This window comes from Filicampus tigris, chromosome 4 (genome assembly GCF_054856515.1).
Source record: "Filicampus tigris isolate MCC_2025a chromosome 4, RoL_Ftig_1.0, whole genome shotgun sequence".
In the NCBI taxonomy this organism is placed as follows: Eukaryota; Metazoa; Chordata; class Actinopteri; order Syngnathiformes; family Syngnathidae; genus Filicampus; species Filicampus tigris.
The window spans coordinates 11970678-11991019 of NC_141220.1; the positions used below are offsets into that span (position 1 = coordinate 11970678).

The 20342-nt window shown below is 38.7% G+C and overlaps 1 protein-coding gene across 3 annotated transcripts in view; it reads left to right on the plus strand.

Moving 5' to 3' along the window:
* Window positions 1–20342, plus strand: part of LOC147148503 (UPF0606 protein KIAA1549) — a 33870-nt gene that overhangs the window by 5305 nt on the left and 8223 nt on the right. For 2 of the 3 annotated variants that reach the window (XM_086029311.1, XM_086029310.1), the window contains 10 exons: window positions 4512–6533; window positions 6685–6773; window positions 8385–8544; window positions 8635–8771; window positions 11936–12125; window positions 12285–12344; window positions 12449–12594; window positions 14499–14676; window positions 16312–16496; window positions 19326–19549. In XM_086029311.1, coding sequence (XP_085885437.1) covers window positions 4512–6533; window positions 6685–6773; window positions 8385–8544; window positions 8635–8771; window positions 11936–12125; window positions 12285–12344; window positions 12449–12594; window positions 14499–14676; window positions 16312–16496; window positions 19326–19549 — 3391 coding nt within the window. Of the gene's footprint in view, window positions 1–4511; window positions 6534–6684; window positions 6774–8384; window positions 8545–8634; window positions 8772–11935; window positions 12126–12284; window positions 12345–12448; window positions 12595–14498; window positions 14677–16311; window positions 16497–17320; window positions 17483–18476; window positions 18705–19325; window positions 19550–20342 lie in introns of all 3 variants that reach the window. The other variant, XM_086029312.1, reaches the window with a different exon arrangement.

Consider the following 20342-nt stretch of genomic DNA (forward strand, 5'->3'; position numbering starts at 1 on the left):
AACACAAACACACTCCACTGTCAAACACAATTTGTCATGTGACCCTGGTTGACTTCCAATTTGTCAGTTCCAAAGTTAGGGAAATTCACTGTGTATCATTTTAAGTGTATATAAACTCTACAATGTTAAGTAACATCTTTACATTCCTGATTGTCATGCAAGTATAAAGGAAAAAAATCCAGTGCATATTAAAAACCCTTTGTAGATGCCTGACAAATTGCTCAAAAAGCTAGCTCATGAGATTTGCTGACATGCATGACGCCACGCATATCAGGCTCATATCCGACCCTTGTGAGGATGAGCGGTTAGGATAATGGATCGATGGATGGATCCTTTTATGTGTAATGTTTCATGACATCACAATCATTTGCATGATGCAGGATTATGTATTCATCGTTCATCATCGACTCCAAAAATGAGCATAGTCATGCTTCCTACGGGTAACTATTTTGGCTACCCATTTTCAGTAAGGTAGTTGGAGACAGTAACATATTTGTTGTTCTTATCGCAGTGTTCAAACACTGCTGCCAATTCGTCTGGCAAAACATTTCTTTCTGATACTGATTCAGATTAAGTTTTTTTTTTTTATGTTGGCACAATTGATCCCAAGAGGACTGAGGGAAGGGGAGCAAAGGGAGGACATTTTCTATGATTGAATTCTAAACGTCACCAGGACTGTCTACAAGCAAGCATTATCAGGTTAGCTTTTAGGGTTGGGCTTTCATGAGAGGTAAGCGGACCTTTGTAATATTGATTCCCGGAAATCACTGCTATATTTCAAATCCACTTTAACAAGTGCACTCAGAACACTGCAGGGGTGGAGCATGGGCCAAGAAAGTAAGTAATACATTTTACATGTAGACCTCCACCAAGTGTTCACTGTTAAAAAACAAAACAAAAACCTTTAACCCCATCTACAACAAAATTGGATGGTTTCTCATTTAGCTCATGTCTCTTTTTGTGGGGCTGAAAATGCATTTAACAATTTAATAATCGGCAACATTATCATCATCTGTTCAACCATCATTTAATTTGTAAACATCAAAGATTAAGCTGGGCATTGGCATACTGCATTCTCATCTGTAGAGCAGTCAGATTACTGTCATCTCCTGTGACTCATGCAATGCATGTTTCAATTGTACAACGAATGTATGTGTCTATCGTACCTCTCTACGACACCACAACCTCAGTCTTGTCAGAACCCTGTCACACTTTCCACCTGCAAAAGACTCAGTTTTGCCTCCAAAATGCTGCCATATGTTTTCAATATCCATGAAGTTGTACTATAAACCAGCTTTAAGCTCCACCACTTGATGATGTTAAAAACAGAACCACGTTTTTTTTCCCTGCACATTTTAGACAACTTGTATCTCTACATTAGTAGTAAGAGATTGCAGAGTCAAAAATCTCTGACTCATTTGTTGAGTTATGTGATGCAGCAATTTAGTTACCAAACCAAAGCGCTGGTTGGTGAATAGATGTTCAGATTTTTCAGATCACTAGATCCAATTTGAAATCCTGGTTGAGGGATGTCTCTCTTGGTTTGTAATAATGTTAACATATTAACTCAATACAAATGGCTGTTGCATTTACTTACAATTGACATACTGTATAGTACATGCTGTTCTTACTGGTGAGGCGCAGTTACAGTATTTCAGTGTTTACACACTTTCTAATGTAATGAAGGTTTGTTGACTTGTGTCTTCCTACAATTCAGTGATCAACTTTTCTTTTAGATCCCTTTTGTGGCTTTAGAAATGATCAACAAATTTATCAACATGCGGTATGAAGCCTACTCAGAACTAGGGTTGCACAATATTTGGGAAAAATATGAATCTCGCAATAATTCCCTATGCAATATTCATATTGCAAAGCCATGCAATAATTTTCCTGTGGAATTGTATTCTTTTTTCTGAATTTGACCAGTCAGATGCAAACACAAATGTGCATCGCCAACCAATAGTTGGACATTATGGCATTACAATTAATTAGTTAAGAACACATTGAGAATGCTTATTTTGCCACTTGAAAAAAAATACAGCACTTCTTTCATTAGATAATAAAAATGTTACTGGAGGACATTTAAATCTTTTTAATGATGTCAATGAAAATAACTGTGATTGGCTGGCAACTAGTTCAGGGTATACTTGTCCTACTGCTCGAAGGCAGCTGTGATCGGCTAACTATCAAACTTGTGAAATTTACCAAATGGAACCGTTGCTCAGTCAGTGCATATACAAGTAGTTATTCATAAGAACAGGACTGAAAGACACATGAAGAACCATGGCCAGATGAATGGAAATGGAACCTCATTAGCCTGTGATGTCTCAAACCATGAATCATTTCAATTTTATGGCATTAATTCTTTAGTGTTGTCAAATTAATGAGACGGCTCCACATTTTTAGGCATGTGCTTCATTATGTTATCCATGAGAATGTGTGCTGAACAGTAGGGCTGCACGAAATCGGAAAAACATGCAATATGCAATATGGTTGTTGAATACAGTATAGCCATATTGATATTATTGCGATATTTAATATGTTCCTAAAGATATGTCATTGTATTATCTCATGAAAGATTTTTTTCTTTTTTCCATGCAGCAAAATAAACAATCCCAATGTATTCTTAACTAATAACTATAATTCCTCTAGATGTTTAACTATTGGATGGATTTAGGTTTGTGTCTGACTTGTCGAATAAAAGCATACAATTCCATAAGAAAATTATTGCATATCTTTGAGATATGAATATCGCATGAACCAATATCACGATATTGATATTTTTTCTTATATTGTGCAGTCCTACTGAACTGCAGGTCACAGTATCAGGCTTGCTGTGTGGTACTGTTACAGTGTGGTACTGCTGAATAACAAAAGTAAAACTAATTATAATAATTTTAAATCATAATAATTAATAAATAATACTTATTTATTCATTAATATCAGAATCTTAGTCAAAGAATACTCAATTCCATGTTAAAACATAAAACTGTAATCATAAATTTAGAACATTTAATTTACGAATCCAAGTTGACACTAGATGATTTAATTTAACGGTTAGTTTCGCTTTGGTTATAAGTGATGATGCATTTGCCAAAATGGGAAGTCACTGTGTCCTTGGCCTTTGAGTACTAAAATACAAAAACACAGTGCCTCTTTAATGTGCCAAGCCGTTTCTTTTGTATCGCTCTAACTGCCCTGAGATTTTGCATTCTTAGAACAAACAGGATAACCCAAATGATGCACTGCTTTTGATCATGTGTATTAGACTTTGTCAAAACTGAAGATAAAGAATATGTCTTGTGGATGTACCACATTCCATTAATTGATTTGCACACCAAAGATAAGAAAAAGGAATGATAAAAAGCAGTAGTAGAATGAAGGGATGTGGTAAACCCGAAGGCTTACAGATCAGTATTTCAAATCCACGGGTCCTGCGAAATATTTGTCGTCCATCTGTACACGCATCAGTGGTTTGTTTTACCGACATTACCAGTCCAATAATGTATGACCAGCCGAGTGTAACACGCTCATGTTTCGGAGGGACAGCTGGTAGATCTAGCCTTGAAGACCTTTGTCAGGTTTTGTCTCTGTGGCTCAATGCATAAATGCTGTCTGTCACATAGAGTGAGGCCTGGGTATCATTTCTCGTTAGCTGTCAGTAGTTAGATTTCTCCTGATTACTGTAATTATTTATAATTACCAGTTAGGTCCTGTACCAGTTTTAGAGGTAAAACAAAACAAAACATTCCATGTATTTTAAGGAAAAGCATTTTACTAGCATCTTCATGCATATCATGTGTGTTGTTATTATTCAAATGCTAATATTTTATAACGTTGCCATTTGAACTGTCACAAATATTGCAAACGTAAGACTGTGCCACTGTAGGGGAGGACTGACATGACATGACATTTTAAGGTCGTGCGCCATAGTATGACCTCAAACAACGATGTATTTCTCTGGCATACATACAAGCTGCACATTTTATCCATGGAGTGCCTATATTTATGGGTCCATAAAGTTGTCACTGTAGCGAAGTGGCTATTAATTACACGAGGGGTCAGGCCACAAGCTTATGTACAAGTGACCAACTACACTGAAAAAAATGTTGTGCATCATTTACTCAATTTTCTTTTGTTAAGTGGTTGCACGAGATAAAATCATCTGAATCCAGATAGATTTTTTAAGCAGACTGCTTTAATGTATCAGGGTACAGATTATTTTATTTTGTACAACCACTTGACAAAATAAAACTGAGTAAATCCAACCATTATTTTTTTCAGAGCATAGTCACGGCTGACCTGTTTTCTGAAGCTGAGCCGTGATTGGTTTTTACCTGAGGCCTGAGTAGTTGTGATTGTCATTTTCAGTCGACAGAAGCTTTTTTTAAATGCTCTGTAAATAAAGTTGAGTTGAGTTTTAATTGTTAACCGCATGCTTGTTCTTATCTCTGGCCAGAGAGCTCGCCTAACTCATTGTTAAACTTAATCTTCTTCTTGCTTCCCTGTAGATGAGTCTCTGTCAGGCTCTACACACCACGCTAACGGATTTCTTGGAGATGTTTCAAGTCCAACAAGGCCATCACTATCACCCTCGCCACCCTTTCTTACTACTTTCTTTGAGAAGGAAGACACATCTGGCACTCAACAACTTATTCCTCAACCCCGCCATGAATCCCTCACTCTAAGTGACTTCAATGCAAAACAATCACAGCCTCTTATTACTCCATCATTGCATCCATCTCAACTTGTTTTGGGATCTTTTCCACAATCAGAGGAATCTAAACTTTCAAATGACTCTAAGGTGGCTCAGATAAATTCTGCCAAACAAGCAATGTTTTTACAAACTGCTTCAATATCGCTGACACAACCTCGGTTAAATTCTTCAAAGCCTTCTGCTTTTGAAAGGTCAACAGTGCCACAGCTTGGTTTTACAAAAGAAGAAACTCAAGGTGTTCGAGGCAGTGAGTCAGAAAAAATACTTACAACAGTGAACTCACTACCTGGTGAACCAGGTGACCCACTGGATTTCAGTGATACCCCATCAGATGAATCTTATATTTTAGATTATGTCTTAAGAGACTCAACAAAGGGTCCAAATACAATAAAGTATGGGAACCATCTACGTACAAATGGTTCCCCAATGCCAGAGAATGAACCAGTGAACATTCTCTCCAATCCTCATGACATTTTATCCCCAAGCTACAATGTGCCTTTCATCAACCCTCATCTAATTTCCTCATCCTCCGAACCAACAGATGCTCCACCAGAGGACCCGTACCCCACAAATAGCATGGACTTCGACTGGGGCAGTGGAGATTATTTGGAGACGATAGCATTCGGTCCAGAAGAACAGGACTACTCTCTGGCCACGAAGCTTCCCGACACATATGATCAAGAGGACAATAGAGAACATTACGATACAGCCTTTCCCTCCAGGGTGGGAACATCCCTTTCGTCCTTGCATCACCTTTATATCCTGCCCTCTTCAAACCCGATTACAGTGTACTCAACACATTTACTTCTAACATCAGTGGATCCCTCTTATCTTTCCACAGTTCACTCCACAATTGATTATACACAAGAGCTTACCCCCACAGTTCTCAGTGAGACATTAGAAGTATCAGACAACATAGATTGGTTGGATACTTACAGTATTCAACCAACCGATGTCCTGTTACCTGACATGAACAGCTTGGAGTATTACACCACACAGCTGACTAAGGAGAAGTCTGGTTCAGGTGGTGAAGCTGAACAAAGAGGGAATGTCACTTTGCTGTCCATCAGTTCTTCAGACATCACGTTGCCCACCAGTACCATCACCAGTGATGTAAAAGTAACTGAGGATGACCCCTATAGTGATTTGTCAGGCTTTGAACCTCATGGTGAAGCAACTATCATAAGAACAACAGATATTTTCAATAGCTCAAAGCCTTTTCTGCAACGTTCCGTAGTCACAACACCCTTTCTTGATGCCCCCTCCTCCCTCTGGGCTACTCATATGTCAACTGTAGATTGGTCGGCAGGTACTCATACTGTTGGCCTGCATAGCTCTGTAGTTATACTACCCAGCCCTACAGATTTTTTGCCAGATGATGTAATGTCTTCCTTCTCTCTGACTGATGTCCAGTGGTTTGTCACAGAGGTCTTCCCACTAAGCACTACCCTACACCCTACTTCAGTCTTCACTGCAACAACAGCTTTTTCCTCTGGTCCAACTGGGCATCCTTCAACTGAACAAATGTTCAATAGCACTTCAGTCTCATCCAATGGGTCTTCGCCCTCCCCTGTTATGTTGGGTGATCAAGGAGTGACTAAAGATGAATTTGACAATCCAGCCACAATGACCTTGTTCCCAACCAACAGTGAAGCTAATACCATCCCACCCACTGCTGCATCTCCAAGTGCCAACACAAGTTCTTATCAAATTGTCAACGTTATCCCTGTTACGGGCGGTGAGTGGCAGACTACAACTCTGACATCCAGACGGTACCTCTGCAACCTTGAGAAACCAGAGTATTTAATTAAAATAGGTAAGTCATTCAATTCTTCTTTATTAAGTTACATATATCTAGACTTTTTGTATTTGTGTGGTTATGCTGTATGTGAATCACCATGCAAGATGTGGGAAAAAAATAAATACCGTATAATGTATATATCCTGACTTTATACATTACTGTAAAGGTTTGCCATCTGGGACCAAAGTTGAATACGCCAAATCTCAAGTCGGAGAGATCCTGAAGCGGGAATTTAACAAATCGTTTGAGTTACAGGTACATTCTTTTCTGCAGTGGAATTAGAAAGATGCTCTATTGATGTTGTACTATAAATACAGTGGTGCCTTGACTTACGAGTTTAATTTGTTTCATGATCATGCCCCACGGTCAAAAAAACAGCGGTGTTCTCTAATCATCTTTCCCAATTGAAATGAATGGAAACACTAGCAAAATGTGTAAGAAAAATACCACTATACAGTATTGTACTTTATAAAACCAAAAACTGATATCGTCATTAAATAGAATATGGATGGATGAGACATTGAACAGATGCATCATGAGTTTAGGCTTCAATGCCCATTTATATAGTGCCCCTTTTGGTGTACGTGCATTGGTCACAAGAGGACAGTATAATAAAAAACATATTACAAGGAAGAAATTCACAGTGACTCATTAAGATGCAGTAATGTCTCATTTTTCGCAGGGATTTAAACATGTCTGTGAGTATCTTCTGTATGCATGTGTTGCTCCACCGTTAGTGTTCAAATATCAATTGCCTAAATGGTTACAACTACCGCACACGGACCTATATATGAATGGACTAACAGTGCCGTTTTCTCACTGCGAAGTGAAGCGCTTCACTTCATAGAGAAGTGAAGCCACCGGCAGCCATCTTACATTTCCACTCTCTAAATTTGCCTAAGTGAAATACATAGATTTATGTAGACATTTTCACGTTATTTTCTGTCTCTATGGCGAAAATGCCACCGTGTATGGCATACGTTTGTTCCAATAAGTCTAGGAGAAGCGTGATATACACAGTTCATCGGTAGAAATGAAATTATACATTTTCTCTTCTAAGGTATATCTCTGAGTGCTACTCAAAGATTCCATCAACCACCAACAATGAATTGAAAGCAAAGCCAACTATTGGACAAAATTTGCTGTGAAATTAAACCTAACCTCTGTCAGTCACAATTCACCATAACTAAGATAATTTACTCTGAATGGTTGATGCAAACGGTGAAATTCGTTCTTTGAGAATCTCTCATTACGCCAAACAAGGATCCTAGCACAAAACAGTACTCTGATAACAGTGTTTTCAGCTCAAAAATAATAGAAGTTGTCAGTAACAGTAGCAATGTAAAATGGCTGGCTTACAGCTTCAGCCGTGAGGGGCCTATTGATAGTCCATTCATACAGTATAATACGGCCATGCAAACCTCAACATTAATGCTAGTGTTTTAGCCCGTCTATGACGTTTTGTATTGTGTGTCAGCATTAACCTAGTGGAGTTTTGTGAGCTACTGTATGTGCTTTGGGTTAACACATACAGCGTTAATTTTATGTTTAAACACATTTATTTTATGTTTGAAATTCAACTGCCAGTGGCAATAAACCGCTTGAAGCAAGCACTGTGTGTTGAATTGTTCATGATCTGTTGCATGTTCTGAAGTTAGCTCATACGATTTAGTCCTTGCAATTCTAATTTTTGCTCACAACTCAAGAAAAAAAAAATTGGCCGAGCAATGGCTCATTTCTCCAAAAACTCGGAAGTCGAGATACCACTGTACTGTTTTGTATTTTTACTCCCGTAACTTGAGCCCTGTACTGACTGCCCCAAGCAAATGTTACAAAAGATTAACCTTTATTGCTTTGTATGTTAAGGTTATAGAGCCACCACCAAAGTTTGTATTTCGGGTTGTATCCGATCCAGTTGTGTATACAGCCATATCTGTCATCAACGCCTTACGAAGGTCAGGCCACCGCTTTCTGTATGTGTTGCCCCACTGGATGACACAAGGCAATAAATATCAAGTACACACAGGTGAGTTAGCTTTCAAATGATTCTATTTTTCAACATAATATTTTGCTTTCATACTGTACTTAAATTCCTTCTTCCTCTCTCTATGTGCAGTGCTGCAGTTTGTTCCAGGTCACATTGATGTACGGTTTTGCAACTTCAGTGAGCACATTGAACAAGGTTTGACCATGGCCTTTGCAGAAGCAGAAGTGCGTCAGCGCTCCAAGGCCTTAACCAATTTTACAGTGCATGTAAGTGGAGAGAAATGGTGGGAAAATGTGAATTATCACCTTGCACTTTGTGGTCATAATTTCATACATGTAGTGAAAATCAAAGAAACAGCAGTTTCGTCTCGCGAGTTTTTCCCTTGGTCTTTGCAATCAAAATCTAGATCTGTCAACGCTCACAGATATTTTGTTACCCAAATCTCTGGACACAACTTCATTACGGCCGGAATATGCGGTGTTGCGAATGTTTAAAAAAAAAAAAAAATCATGGTCCTGGATCACATTGCCAAAACGTGTTGAAAACAAGCAAAAACACGTAAATACGTCGATAATTGCAATCAATATTTGACAACACACTGCTTCTGCCGGTGGCTCCGGTGACATGATGTGTCGCTGTGGAAGTGAGCAGACGAGTCCAAAGTTAGCTGAATGCTAACGACTTGACACTCATCCCGATTGCTGCTAGTTTTAATTCATTAATATCAGCAGCGACAAGCAAGGGCAGCAAATGAAGCTTCTTTAGCAAATTATTATGACCATTGCATCATTGGTTAGGCTTGTGAAGCTTAACTAATAGTGAGTGACATTTTTAATTATTTGTTTTGTTTTTTCCTCGAAAGTATGTCTTCATCTGAAAATGTTTTGATTTAAAATGTCTGCATTTCCATGTGTATTTGTGGGCAATGTGCATTGTCAGAATGTCCTCTACAAAGTAAATACTTAAATAATTTTTGTTTAATTGACTCTTTTTAGCATTATTAATTTGTTCGATACAATATCAGTGAGGTAACTACTCAGTCATAGCCATTAATGCAAAGTGGGCACCAGAAGCTCCTGCGAAACGTAAGAAAAAAATGCAAAATAGAGGTTGATTTATTATTATTAATATTTTTATTATCATTATTATTATTACTTAATTATTTGTTTTTAAATATGTTTATTTGGGGAGATTTACGCCTCTATTTCGCTATTGCGACCTACCTGACATGGTTCCCACCCTTCTAAATGTTAAATTTGAAGGAATAAAAATGAAGGATAAATACCAAGCTGCAGGATGTGAGAGGAACGTGAGCTACAACCCCGGCAGTGGACGATTTCGATGGAACGTTGGCTGAGAACTATGTTAAAGTTTGAATTATTATCCTAAAATTGGCTTCCCTTAACTAAAACCCTGCGGTGCATTTTAGCTACAATCCTGGTGTAAATACACTTTTAAACCGTTGTTGTTGTGCAAAGCGAAAGTTAGTGTTATTACTTCTGCTCTTGTTGCTGCTGAACACCGCTGTTTACTATCCGCTTATCCGGATGAACTCTGACTTCCTGAATGGCACATTTGAATAACGTTAAAAGATTCCGAACAGAACGTTGTTTAAATGTGCTGTTCGATTATTAGCGTGGACGAGACTGGTGAGATGCAACAAGGGAAGATGCTGGGTGAGGCTGCGATGATGAGCAGCCAATCAGCTCATGGGATCAATACACTCGTGCTCTCATCGGTCGATCTTGCATGGGGAACCAATGTACAAAGCCTCTGAGTCAACTCTTTTTGTTTGCCATGCTGGGAAACTTTCTCTCTCGTGCATCAACATGAAACAACGCGTCTTTCCCTAATACGGCTTCCGATATGGCTGTATTTTTTCATTTTTATTTTTTGATTCATATTTTTGAAAACTCCGCATTGCACTGAGGCCGTAAAGTGACGAGGGATTACTAGAAGAGAATGGTTGCTGAAATGATTTCAGATTGTAAACCTCTGATTCGTACGAGACCTTGAATAAAAATGGTGGTTTTCTTTAGATTCAAATCCAACGTTTTCACTGCTCAATGTATGATTTTTCTATTTGCAGTGAGGACAGAAGGTCAGACATTATTCTCCGTGCCCACAATATATAGTGTTCCTGAATGAAATGTAGAAGGTCTTTGAATTGAACTTAGGGTTACTTTACACATGGGGTTTGGTCGTACAGATGTCTTCATGGTTGACCTTTATGCAACGTTGCGGGCTTCCAAATCAAAGCCCCATTCATCATCGTGCAATTGCCTTGCGACAATTCCTGTGTGTAGTACCTTTCATCAGCTGGGAGAGTCTCAAATCCATCCATCCATCACATGCTTTTCCAATATTGTGCAGGCCATGCATCCAGTAAGTGAGGGGCTGGCCGAGTGATTTCAGAGTGCTAATAGCAACAGAGCAACCATGCGGGAAAAGCCTCCCTGTTACTTCCTGGTAGGCTGCTATGCAAGCAGCTCCAAATATGGGCAACCTTGCAGTGGGGTGCTGTCGCACTTACGCACTGCTCCACGGCAAACAAAAAGAAAACCAAATGCAGTGTGAAAAGGTTTCACCACATTCTGTGAACATGCCCCCAGTGTCTTAGAGTGGAAAGGATGTACCGTAATCATGGAAATGTATTTATTTTTTGTTCAAATTTGGCAGGGTTATGAAAACTAACTTCTCTATTGTGCGTCAAATTTACATACTTTTTGTTTTACACTTTACAGTGAAATTTTGGGGGGAAATTTGTATCCGTTATGCATCGCGTTTTGATAAACTCTGCCTCGAAAGCAACAACCATACAAGTTAAAGCCTTTTAACAAGGTACTAATGATAAACATTTTTGTCTCAGCATAGTCTTAGATTTTTTTATTTTTGTAATGCTCTTGAAAACTATTGTCTTATTAAAGTCTAAACAAAAACACAATTTCTGTCATCGCGTCCTCTAGATGTCTGAGAATCTTAACCCAAGATTCTGATTCTGAAAATCCATCAGCTTTCTATTCTTGTCTAGTACATGGCATATATCTGTGATTAACTATTGTCCGCCAAACACCAAACATACTCTTTTTGTTCATGCTCCAGTTTTTGAGGATCATAGGAGCTCTTGTTTGTTAATAAAGACCTTACTTGGATAAGTACAAAGTTGGCTTGTGTCAAATTTTGTGTAACCTAATCTTGTGGCTGTTCTATATATTAGGATTGTTTTGGAATTTGTTGCAGCATGGAATCATTTCATAAATAAATAAATAAGAATGCCCCGGGCCAAACTGCCCAATTGTATGCCCTACTTTCGATTAACCAAAGATGAACTCTTTCAGGGATTGAGGAGATATTCTACCAAAGTAAAGCTGAAAATGACTTTTCCCTATAGACCTTATAAATTGAACATGATTTTCACATTGTGCTGCAGATTATCAATATTACCATGGGTGTTCCAAGAAATCTGCAACATTTGGAGAGGTATCCCGTGGAAATCACCTTCACTGTGCACAGCCCCCAGGGTTATCTAATGGGATCAGAGGTCAGCATTGCTCTAATGAAGCTCACCAAGGTGGAATTCAGCTATTACATGGGCTTCCCTGTCCTGCAGATTGCCGAGCGTAAGTCTTACAGAGTTTTTTTTTTTTTTTTTTTTTTTTTGCTATAAATGCATTTTTCACTTAAATGTACAGCACAGTGAGCTCTCTTATTTGACCTTTCTTCCGATGGTGGCTGGAACAATGTCATGACTTTATGATTTTCTTCCCCCTCATCAAAAGCGTTTCATTATCCAAAGTTAAACACAAGCCAGTCCCTTCGCTCCTCCTGGGTGAGAACAGGTAAGATGGTTTCTGTTAATTGTGATGATCAGCCATACAGTTCATGCGAGTTGGGCAACTTTTGTTTGAAATGCTTATCTTACTTCTGCTTTTCATGAATATAGTTCTCTTGGGAGTATTGGATAGCGAAGTGGGGCAGAGGACCTTTCAAGCCAACATCGAGCGCAGGGTGGCCCTGCTACTTGGGGAGGCCATGGGATTAGTCAGACGCGTCAAGAGAGCCACCACTGTTGGCAACAGCAGCGTTCAGGTACCCTGTGTTATTATAATGTGTATAATTTGAAAGTGCCGGCACAAACTTGCATTTCAGTGATCTTGAAAATGTTATGGTGCGAGTGAGTTGTCTATCTTTTCACCAAAATTAACCCTTGCACACTTGTCTGTTTGTAAATAGATGACTGAACGTTGATTTTGTCCTTGTGCCATTTGCATTTGCTACCACGTGGTTACTGAGGGCTCCTTATTGGAGCTTTTCAGTGTTGCTGTGACCACTGAAAGCCTTACTGCTTTACTAATCAGGCTCTAGCTTTTGTGGGGTTGCCCTGCACCTGCTCATCAGCCTCACACGGAGCTAGTTGGGGGCCATGTTGCCATGGCAACAACATCCCATTCAGCATCCCATTCAGCCCCAATTCAAGATCACAACTGCACAAAATGTCGATCCTTTTCTTCCCTGTAGCCCTCCTCGATGCTTCCTGTGAGCTCCAAAACTGCTAAAAAATCACATACATTATTCATTGTTTTTCTCCTCTCTACGCTTGCGTTTTGCATTTAGCATGATGAAGGCTTTGTCTCTGTATTTTTAGAGGGGAGACATCCACAGAGATTGATGTTTGGTTAATCCATCAGAGGAAAGGGAAATGCAAAACAGAAAGTTCTTAAACTGGAAGGTTGCCAGAGTAATAACTATCTTCCTGGCTGAGTAGCGACTTAACTGTGCCAGACTTCTCTGTCTTGTTGTGTCATAGTAACAGAAAGCACTTAAGAAGCAGTGGTAAGCATAATGTGCTGTGTTGTTGTGCCTTTGGGCATTCAGAGAGAGCGTGTGCATACACAAACACACAATGATGAGAAAGTAAGCAATTTGACTTGATGTAAATTATTCATATTTTTACATTCTAGATGAAACGTTTTCTCCGTGACTTTATTAATTGGCTTAACTATGAGGTAGAATCATGTTGTGATAGATATAATATTATTTACATTATTTTATTTTAGTTTTTCACATCAGGTTTTATTCACACAAAGTACCACCCTCCTCATTGGGAATTGATTTCATTATTTAAATTGTAATTTCAGCATTTCATAAATAAGGGTCTCATCCTTTATCATTTTTTTTTGACATCTTATTTCCTTTCTTCCTGTCTTGTCTATTGGTTTAGAATATGATGGCATAATGATTGCTAAATACATATGTGATAGATATAAGAAAAGCAGGGTTAGTCCCTGAACTGTAATAACATGTGTTATTACAATTTTAATACATGTATTATGCTTGATATCAGAGTTACATGTTCTCATTTCCTGGGCTCAAAAGGTGCGAATGCTAAAATCTCCTAGCCATCCAACCCTTTATGGTAATATTGATCCTATTTATGGTATTCACCATTTTTGTCAGCACATAGCAACAAAGGTATTAGATTCAAGACACAAACAATCCAGGGTGGTGATAGATAAAGTACACGATGTCCATGGACTTACAGTATTTAAATCACCAGTAGTTATTACCTGCTCATTTAATGAGGGTACCCGCTTACATTGTCTGTTGCTGCACTGGCCAAGCGCAGTAACAATGTTTCAGTTGCACACAGATTGCTATATCGCTACAAGACATATCCATGTAAGATGTGAGAGACGCTTTGATTAGCAACAAATGTGGTTTGCTAGGCTCGTGTTCATGCCCAGTTGCCCGCAACAGCACAAACTCCCCTCTTTTTTTAAAAATGTGCTGGCTTGCATGCATCTGCGAAATTACCAACACGCGGTCTAACTTGCCTCCATGCAGATTTACGTCACGCCTTGCACCAGTAACAAAAATAAAGGCCTATTTGTCAGCCTTTTGATTGACTAGTGACCCAGCCAGGATGTACCTCGCATGATCGCAAAGTTAGCTGATTGTCAAAGCGAACTCCTCTTTGTTATGTCAATTCACAGGTTGTGAGCATGAATCGGCCTGTAGGTGTGGACCATCCCTTGGAAGTTGTGTATTTTGTGGAGCGCCCTGATGGCCAGAGGGTCCCTGCTGTTGAAATGGCAAACATTCTCAACAGCTTGGATGTACAAAAGGCCGCCATCATCTTGGGGTACCGTGTTGAGGGCATTTTAGCACAACGTGAGTATCTTCATTATGGCAGTTCACTGATATGATGGTGCTTGATGCCGATAATGTAACTTCAAGTCCTCTTTGAAGCCAAGTTTTTTTTTTTTTACCCATAAACAATCATTTAAATGTCTTATTCATCATTTTGAAGCAACAAACACATATGAACTAAATTGTTGGTACCTGTCCATTGAAGAAAGAAACCCCCTCCCTATGGTTATTGAAATAACTTAAAACTGACAAGACTGGACTCTTCTAATTTTAATATTAAGAAACCTCAAAGCATCTGCCAGACTGAAAAAGAACGCTGTACCTACTATGAAACGTGGAGGAGACTCTGTCATGTTCTGGGGCTGCTTTGCTACATCTGCCACAGGGTTGCTGAACCTGTGCAAGGTGCAATAAACTCGCAATGCTGAAGTGAAAAAAAAGCTTGCTCTCAGCCACAATTCACGGGTCTTTCACCAATATAAAGACCCAAGGCACATAGCTAAAAATACCCAAGACTGGCTCAGAACAAAACACAGGATTATTCTGAGGTGGCTTTCTGAGCCCTGACCCTAAATCTTATTAAACAAAAATATGGGTCAACAGGTGGAGAGGTCTCAACTAGTTCCAGAAAATGTTTGATTCCAGTCATCAAAAGGTGGTGCAAAAAATATTAAGTTCTTATGTCCAAGCCATTTTGATTTGTTTTTTAATTATTCTGCACCACAAAAAGCAATGCCTGATTTTCAGTGAATTTTAAATGAATTCACCTTAAAGCGGAAGTCAACCCAAACATATTTTTTTTCATGAATATGTTCTATGCAAGCTCAATAGTTGAAGCAAGGCATTCTGATAATTATTGTGTTTGTGGAATAAGAGTTAATCCACCTGTTTTTAGCCATCTGTGGGGGCGACCATTTTGTCACTTAATGACCAATCACGATTGACCTGTTTTCTGAAGCTGAGGCGTGATTGGTCATTACTTGAGCCCTGAGCAGTTGTGATGTCATTTTCAGTCGACAGAAGTGACAAAATGGCTGCCCCTGAGATGGTTAAAAAGGGGTGGATTTTGCTTCTTAATTCATATTCCACAAATGTAATCTTAATCAGAATGCCAGGTTTCAACTAGTGGGCCTGCTGGGAACATGTTTTTGAAAAAAAATATGTTTGAGTTGATTTCCTCTTAAAATGTATTGCTACTTTTAACAGGTATATCAGCAAGCATTGTGTGGTTTTCTTTTTTTGAACATTATATACAGTATAATATTACCGGTATATGGAAATTTTGTCCGTATAATATCAGAATCAGAAATAAGGACACTAACTTCTAGCTCCATGTGATCCTTCGTGTTAGTTAATTACCCTCCCTCGCGTGCAATGTACCAACAGTCTAACTCTGAAGAAGGGACAACAGGCTAATGAGTCCCTCAAGGGAACTCCGTCCTCATACTGACTGTTTTTACTTAATTAACTTCCCCAAGGGATAAAGCAAAAGTTAATTTTAAGTAATGAAGGTCTGTTTTGTTACAATTACAGCTAAGAGACAAGAACTAACTATCCAATGAAAAACTGCATCTCCACTTTGTGTGTGGCATAACGTAAGGGCAATAGAAACAAATGCCAATGATATGTGTGCAACTTATGTCTGTTACACTTCAGCTGTTGAGAAGGTGCCATCGTCACCTTCTAACACTGAGAACCCCAACATGTGGATCATCATCGGAGTGGTGATTCCTCTCCTGGTGGTCATTATCATCATTGCCATCCTCTATTGGAAATTGTGCCGGACAGACAAGCTGGAGTTCCAGCCAGATGCCATGACGTCCATCCAGCAGAGACAGAAGGTATGTACATACTACAGAGCTGTTTTGGAATCAGGGGTTATTTACTTATTTAAAAGCATTGCCCATTGCCACACAATCCCCTAATTTCAAAATATCGTTTTATACAATTAGAGCCAAAGAAAGAGATTATAGTTAACAATATTGTATTATTTCAGCAAGGATTTTATGAATGGACATGAGCTGGATTGGGTATGCAATATTGGGATGGACCCCTAGTACATTTTCCCTGCTTCATGTTTTTCTTTTCCACGTTAACTGCAGTATTTGACATCTTGCATTGTATGACAAAGCGTCACTGTCTGTTTAGTACTTCACTGGCCTGACTTCCATGCAGACAGCATGTGCAGCAGCAGTTACCACTCAGTGATGGTGTGAATGCAAATGTTACTGGTTGTCTGTCCCTATATTTGCAATTGATTGAGTTGTACGGATTCCACCTTTGGCCTGATGTCAGTTTGGATAACCTCCATTTTCCTGCAAGCCAGAACAGGAAAAGTTGTATAGATAATTACATTACATGCTGGGGGGGTTCCAAGAAAAATAGCATAGAATATCGCATGGTCCTAAAATAGCACCAGACAACAATATTCTTTCTCAGCTGCTCATTCCTCAGGCATGTCCCGATGTCCGACATCATTAAAGCGTACTGAAATGTATTTTTGGTCTTTCTTTCTTACCAGGCTGTGTTTGATGTGTCTTTGTCCAGTTTTGTTCTTCTTCTAGCAGTCATCAACCCACATTGATGTAATTTGGTTACATGTACAAAAGAAACTAATTTAACTTCGTAATCTGCCACATAATGCCACTCACCCTTCTGCTCACAGTCCGCTACCTCACAGAGACCTGTTCATCAGGCACTACCTCAACATGAGGGGGGTGTTGAGTTTAACAAAGATGAAAAAGAAGAGTGGAGTTATGAGGAGGAGGAGGAGGAATATGAAGATGAAGAGAATGAGGAGGAGGAAATCAATGTTAAAAACAGAAAGGTATCAAGTAGTAGTTACAGAGTAGTGTTTGGTAGTTTGCCAAATGAGTGTGTGCTTGCTGTCACGAGTGTGGCTGTTAGTACACAGTAGATTTCGTAGAGTACGTTTTACTCTAAAAAGGCAATATTTGGTCCCAGTCCAAATAGAGTAAAATTTACACTTGGAAGAGAATGATATTAAATTTAAATTTCATTTTATTTTATATTAAATATTAAAGTAAATTTTACACAGAATACACAGAAAAACATTTGGAGAGGTCTTTACTTGAAAAAAAACATTTTCTGGAAAAAAAGCTTTTTCACACAGAAATTCAAAGTAAATTTTATAAGGAGAGTTTTTGAGTCAATTTTACTTGCATTGTATTAATTTGTTTTTTTATTTTTTAAAAAGTCACACAAGGGTTGAGGAACGTACCAACAACCTTCAGGTTAGAAAATGGCCACTCTACCACAGGAGCCATGTCACACCTATACTGTGAGTTAGTAAATTACGGGTGTCTTCAAATGGAGAAAAAAAAAATCCTGTCTCCTTTTGGAGGTACAAGTATTCCGCCTGACATGAGCGATTTACAAAAGTCACATTAGGAGCGCAATGGCTCAGGTGGTAGGGTGGCCGTCTCCCAACCTAAAGTTTGATGTACGTTCCTCAAACCTTGTGTGACTTTTTAATAAACTAATACAATGCAAGAAAAAATGACTCAAAAACTCTCCTTGTAAAATGTACTTCAAATCCCTGAGAGAAAAAACTTTTTAATAGTTTTTTTTTTTCAAGTATATCACTCTCCAAATGCTTTTTTGTACAAAATTTACTCAGAATATTATTCTCTTCCAAGTGTAATTTTTGATCTGTATAGACTGGGACCAAATATAGTCTTTTAAGAGTAAAACATAATTACTGTGTATATGTTAAAACAAGTAATGTTTCTTCACTATTAAAAAGACTGCGTAGCTACACGTGGAAAGAATCTATCCTGTCAACCGTTGCTTCTGCTCAGGGGACCCTCACTCTAATGAGCAAAGACAGTACAAGCAGTGAGGAGGAGGAAGAAACTGACGAAGAAGGGGATGACGAGGAAGAAGAAGAAATTAAGTCTGAAACGGAGCCATTCAAAGCACAAGAAAAACAAGGACAAAAAAACAAAGCAACACAAAAGAGAACAGAAGAGATGAAGAAAGAAGAGAGAATGACAGTGTTTCCAAAAGGGAGGCGGGTCAAGCAGGAGGTACAGACAGTAGTAGCCAGACAGATCGATGTGTTTGCTGCTTTGCTGGACATTAGGACCATGCTTTGCCCTCTGTGAACTGTGTTGTTGTAAATTCTTCAGATTTGTAGGAGTGTCAAATATCTATGTTTTGAGTTGATAGATTTCTAGATGTGTGTTTGTGTTTGCTAAAATTAGTAATTTATGTAGGGCAGATTACCACTTTGTAAGCCTCCTCAATCCTATCACAAGAGTGTGTCTATGTTTCCTACGTGTACATTTGAGATCACTCCTTCAAAGGTTGCCATTGTTTGCATGACAGATACACCGCACAGATGTAAATGCCATAGCAAACGAACGTCACACATCAATACGTGCATTTATATACATCGAAGGCAATGGTTTCCCAATCATATCAGATTTCATTGACCTCACTCTCACAAAGTGTCACACATGCATCACCACTGTCATGAAAACTTCTTATCCAATATAATTATAATCAATATAATTGATTTGATCGTACAATTTACTCTTTTTTTTTTTTTTAGACAGCCATGCAAGCCAGAACATTGTAACCCTGCTGTTGAGTAAGCATCCAGCTTTTGATAGCACTCTTTTATGGAGCAAACATCTCTGTTTCAGTTACAGGCCCCCAGTGTGAAAGGCTTTGACTTTGCTAAGCTGCATCTGGGCCAGCAGAATAAAGATGATGTCATGGTGGTCCAGGAATCCATCCCAGCGGGGCCTTTACCCATTTCAGATAAGGAAGGCCCCAGTCTTTCCCAGAATGGGGATGTCCCCACTCCCATATCCAAAAACTCTGCCTCCTCCACCAGAGCGCCCCGCAGCTTTCGAAGACGAGAGAGGTCAGTGCTCCTGGCAGCGCAAGGGGGGAGGAGTTTTTATCACTAACAGTCTTTTCTGTTAACGGTTTTATGAAACCAAAGCAAAAAATAAACTTGATAGGAACAGGAATAAACATCTCACTATACATTTGATATTAATATTAAAGGTTGTGATAAAGCCAAAGAAATAAATGCATGGTGATATATACTTTGAAACTACCTTCCTAGTGTTTAAAGGGGAAGTCAACCCAAACATATTTTTTTCAAGCATATGTTTCTATGTAAGCCCCCTAGTTGAAACAAGGCATTCTGATAAATATTGCGTTTGTGGAATAAGAGTTATTTATCCACTCGTTTTAGCTTTCTCTGGGGGCGGTTTAAGTTTGATGTTTTCTGTTACCGATTGTAGCAAAGCAAAAAAAAAAAGTAGGCCTACTTGCTGGATAATCATCTTCCCTGACATGTTGCTTTTACATTTTATATACTTTCAGTGAGTGTTATCTATTTTATATTTCAGGTAGTCATGTTAATGCCTTTGCATTCTGTTAAAATGAGAACAGAAATAGGCTCTGCAATAACAACAACAATAATAATCTCACCACTGATCCTGATTATAGTGTGTATATTTGGTTGTCATTTTTTAACTTTTAAAACTCAATCAAATTAAGTTATTCAACTCGGACAGTTTACTCAGTCAGCCAGACACAAAGCACTGACAGATTCTCTGATCAATGATTGACATACAAGACTGTAAGGATTTTTGTTTTTATTTGGGTTTTTTTGCCTGCTATCACAGATTTTGTTTTTGTTTACC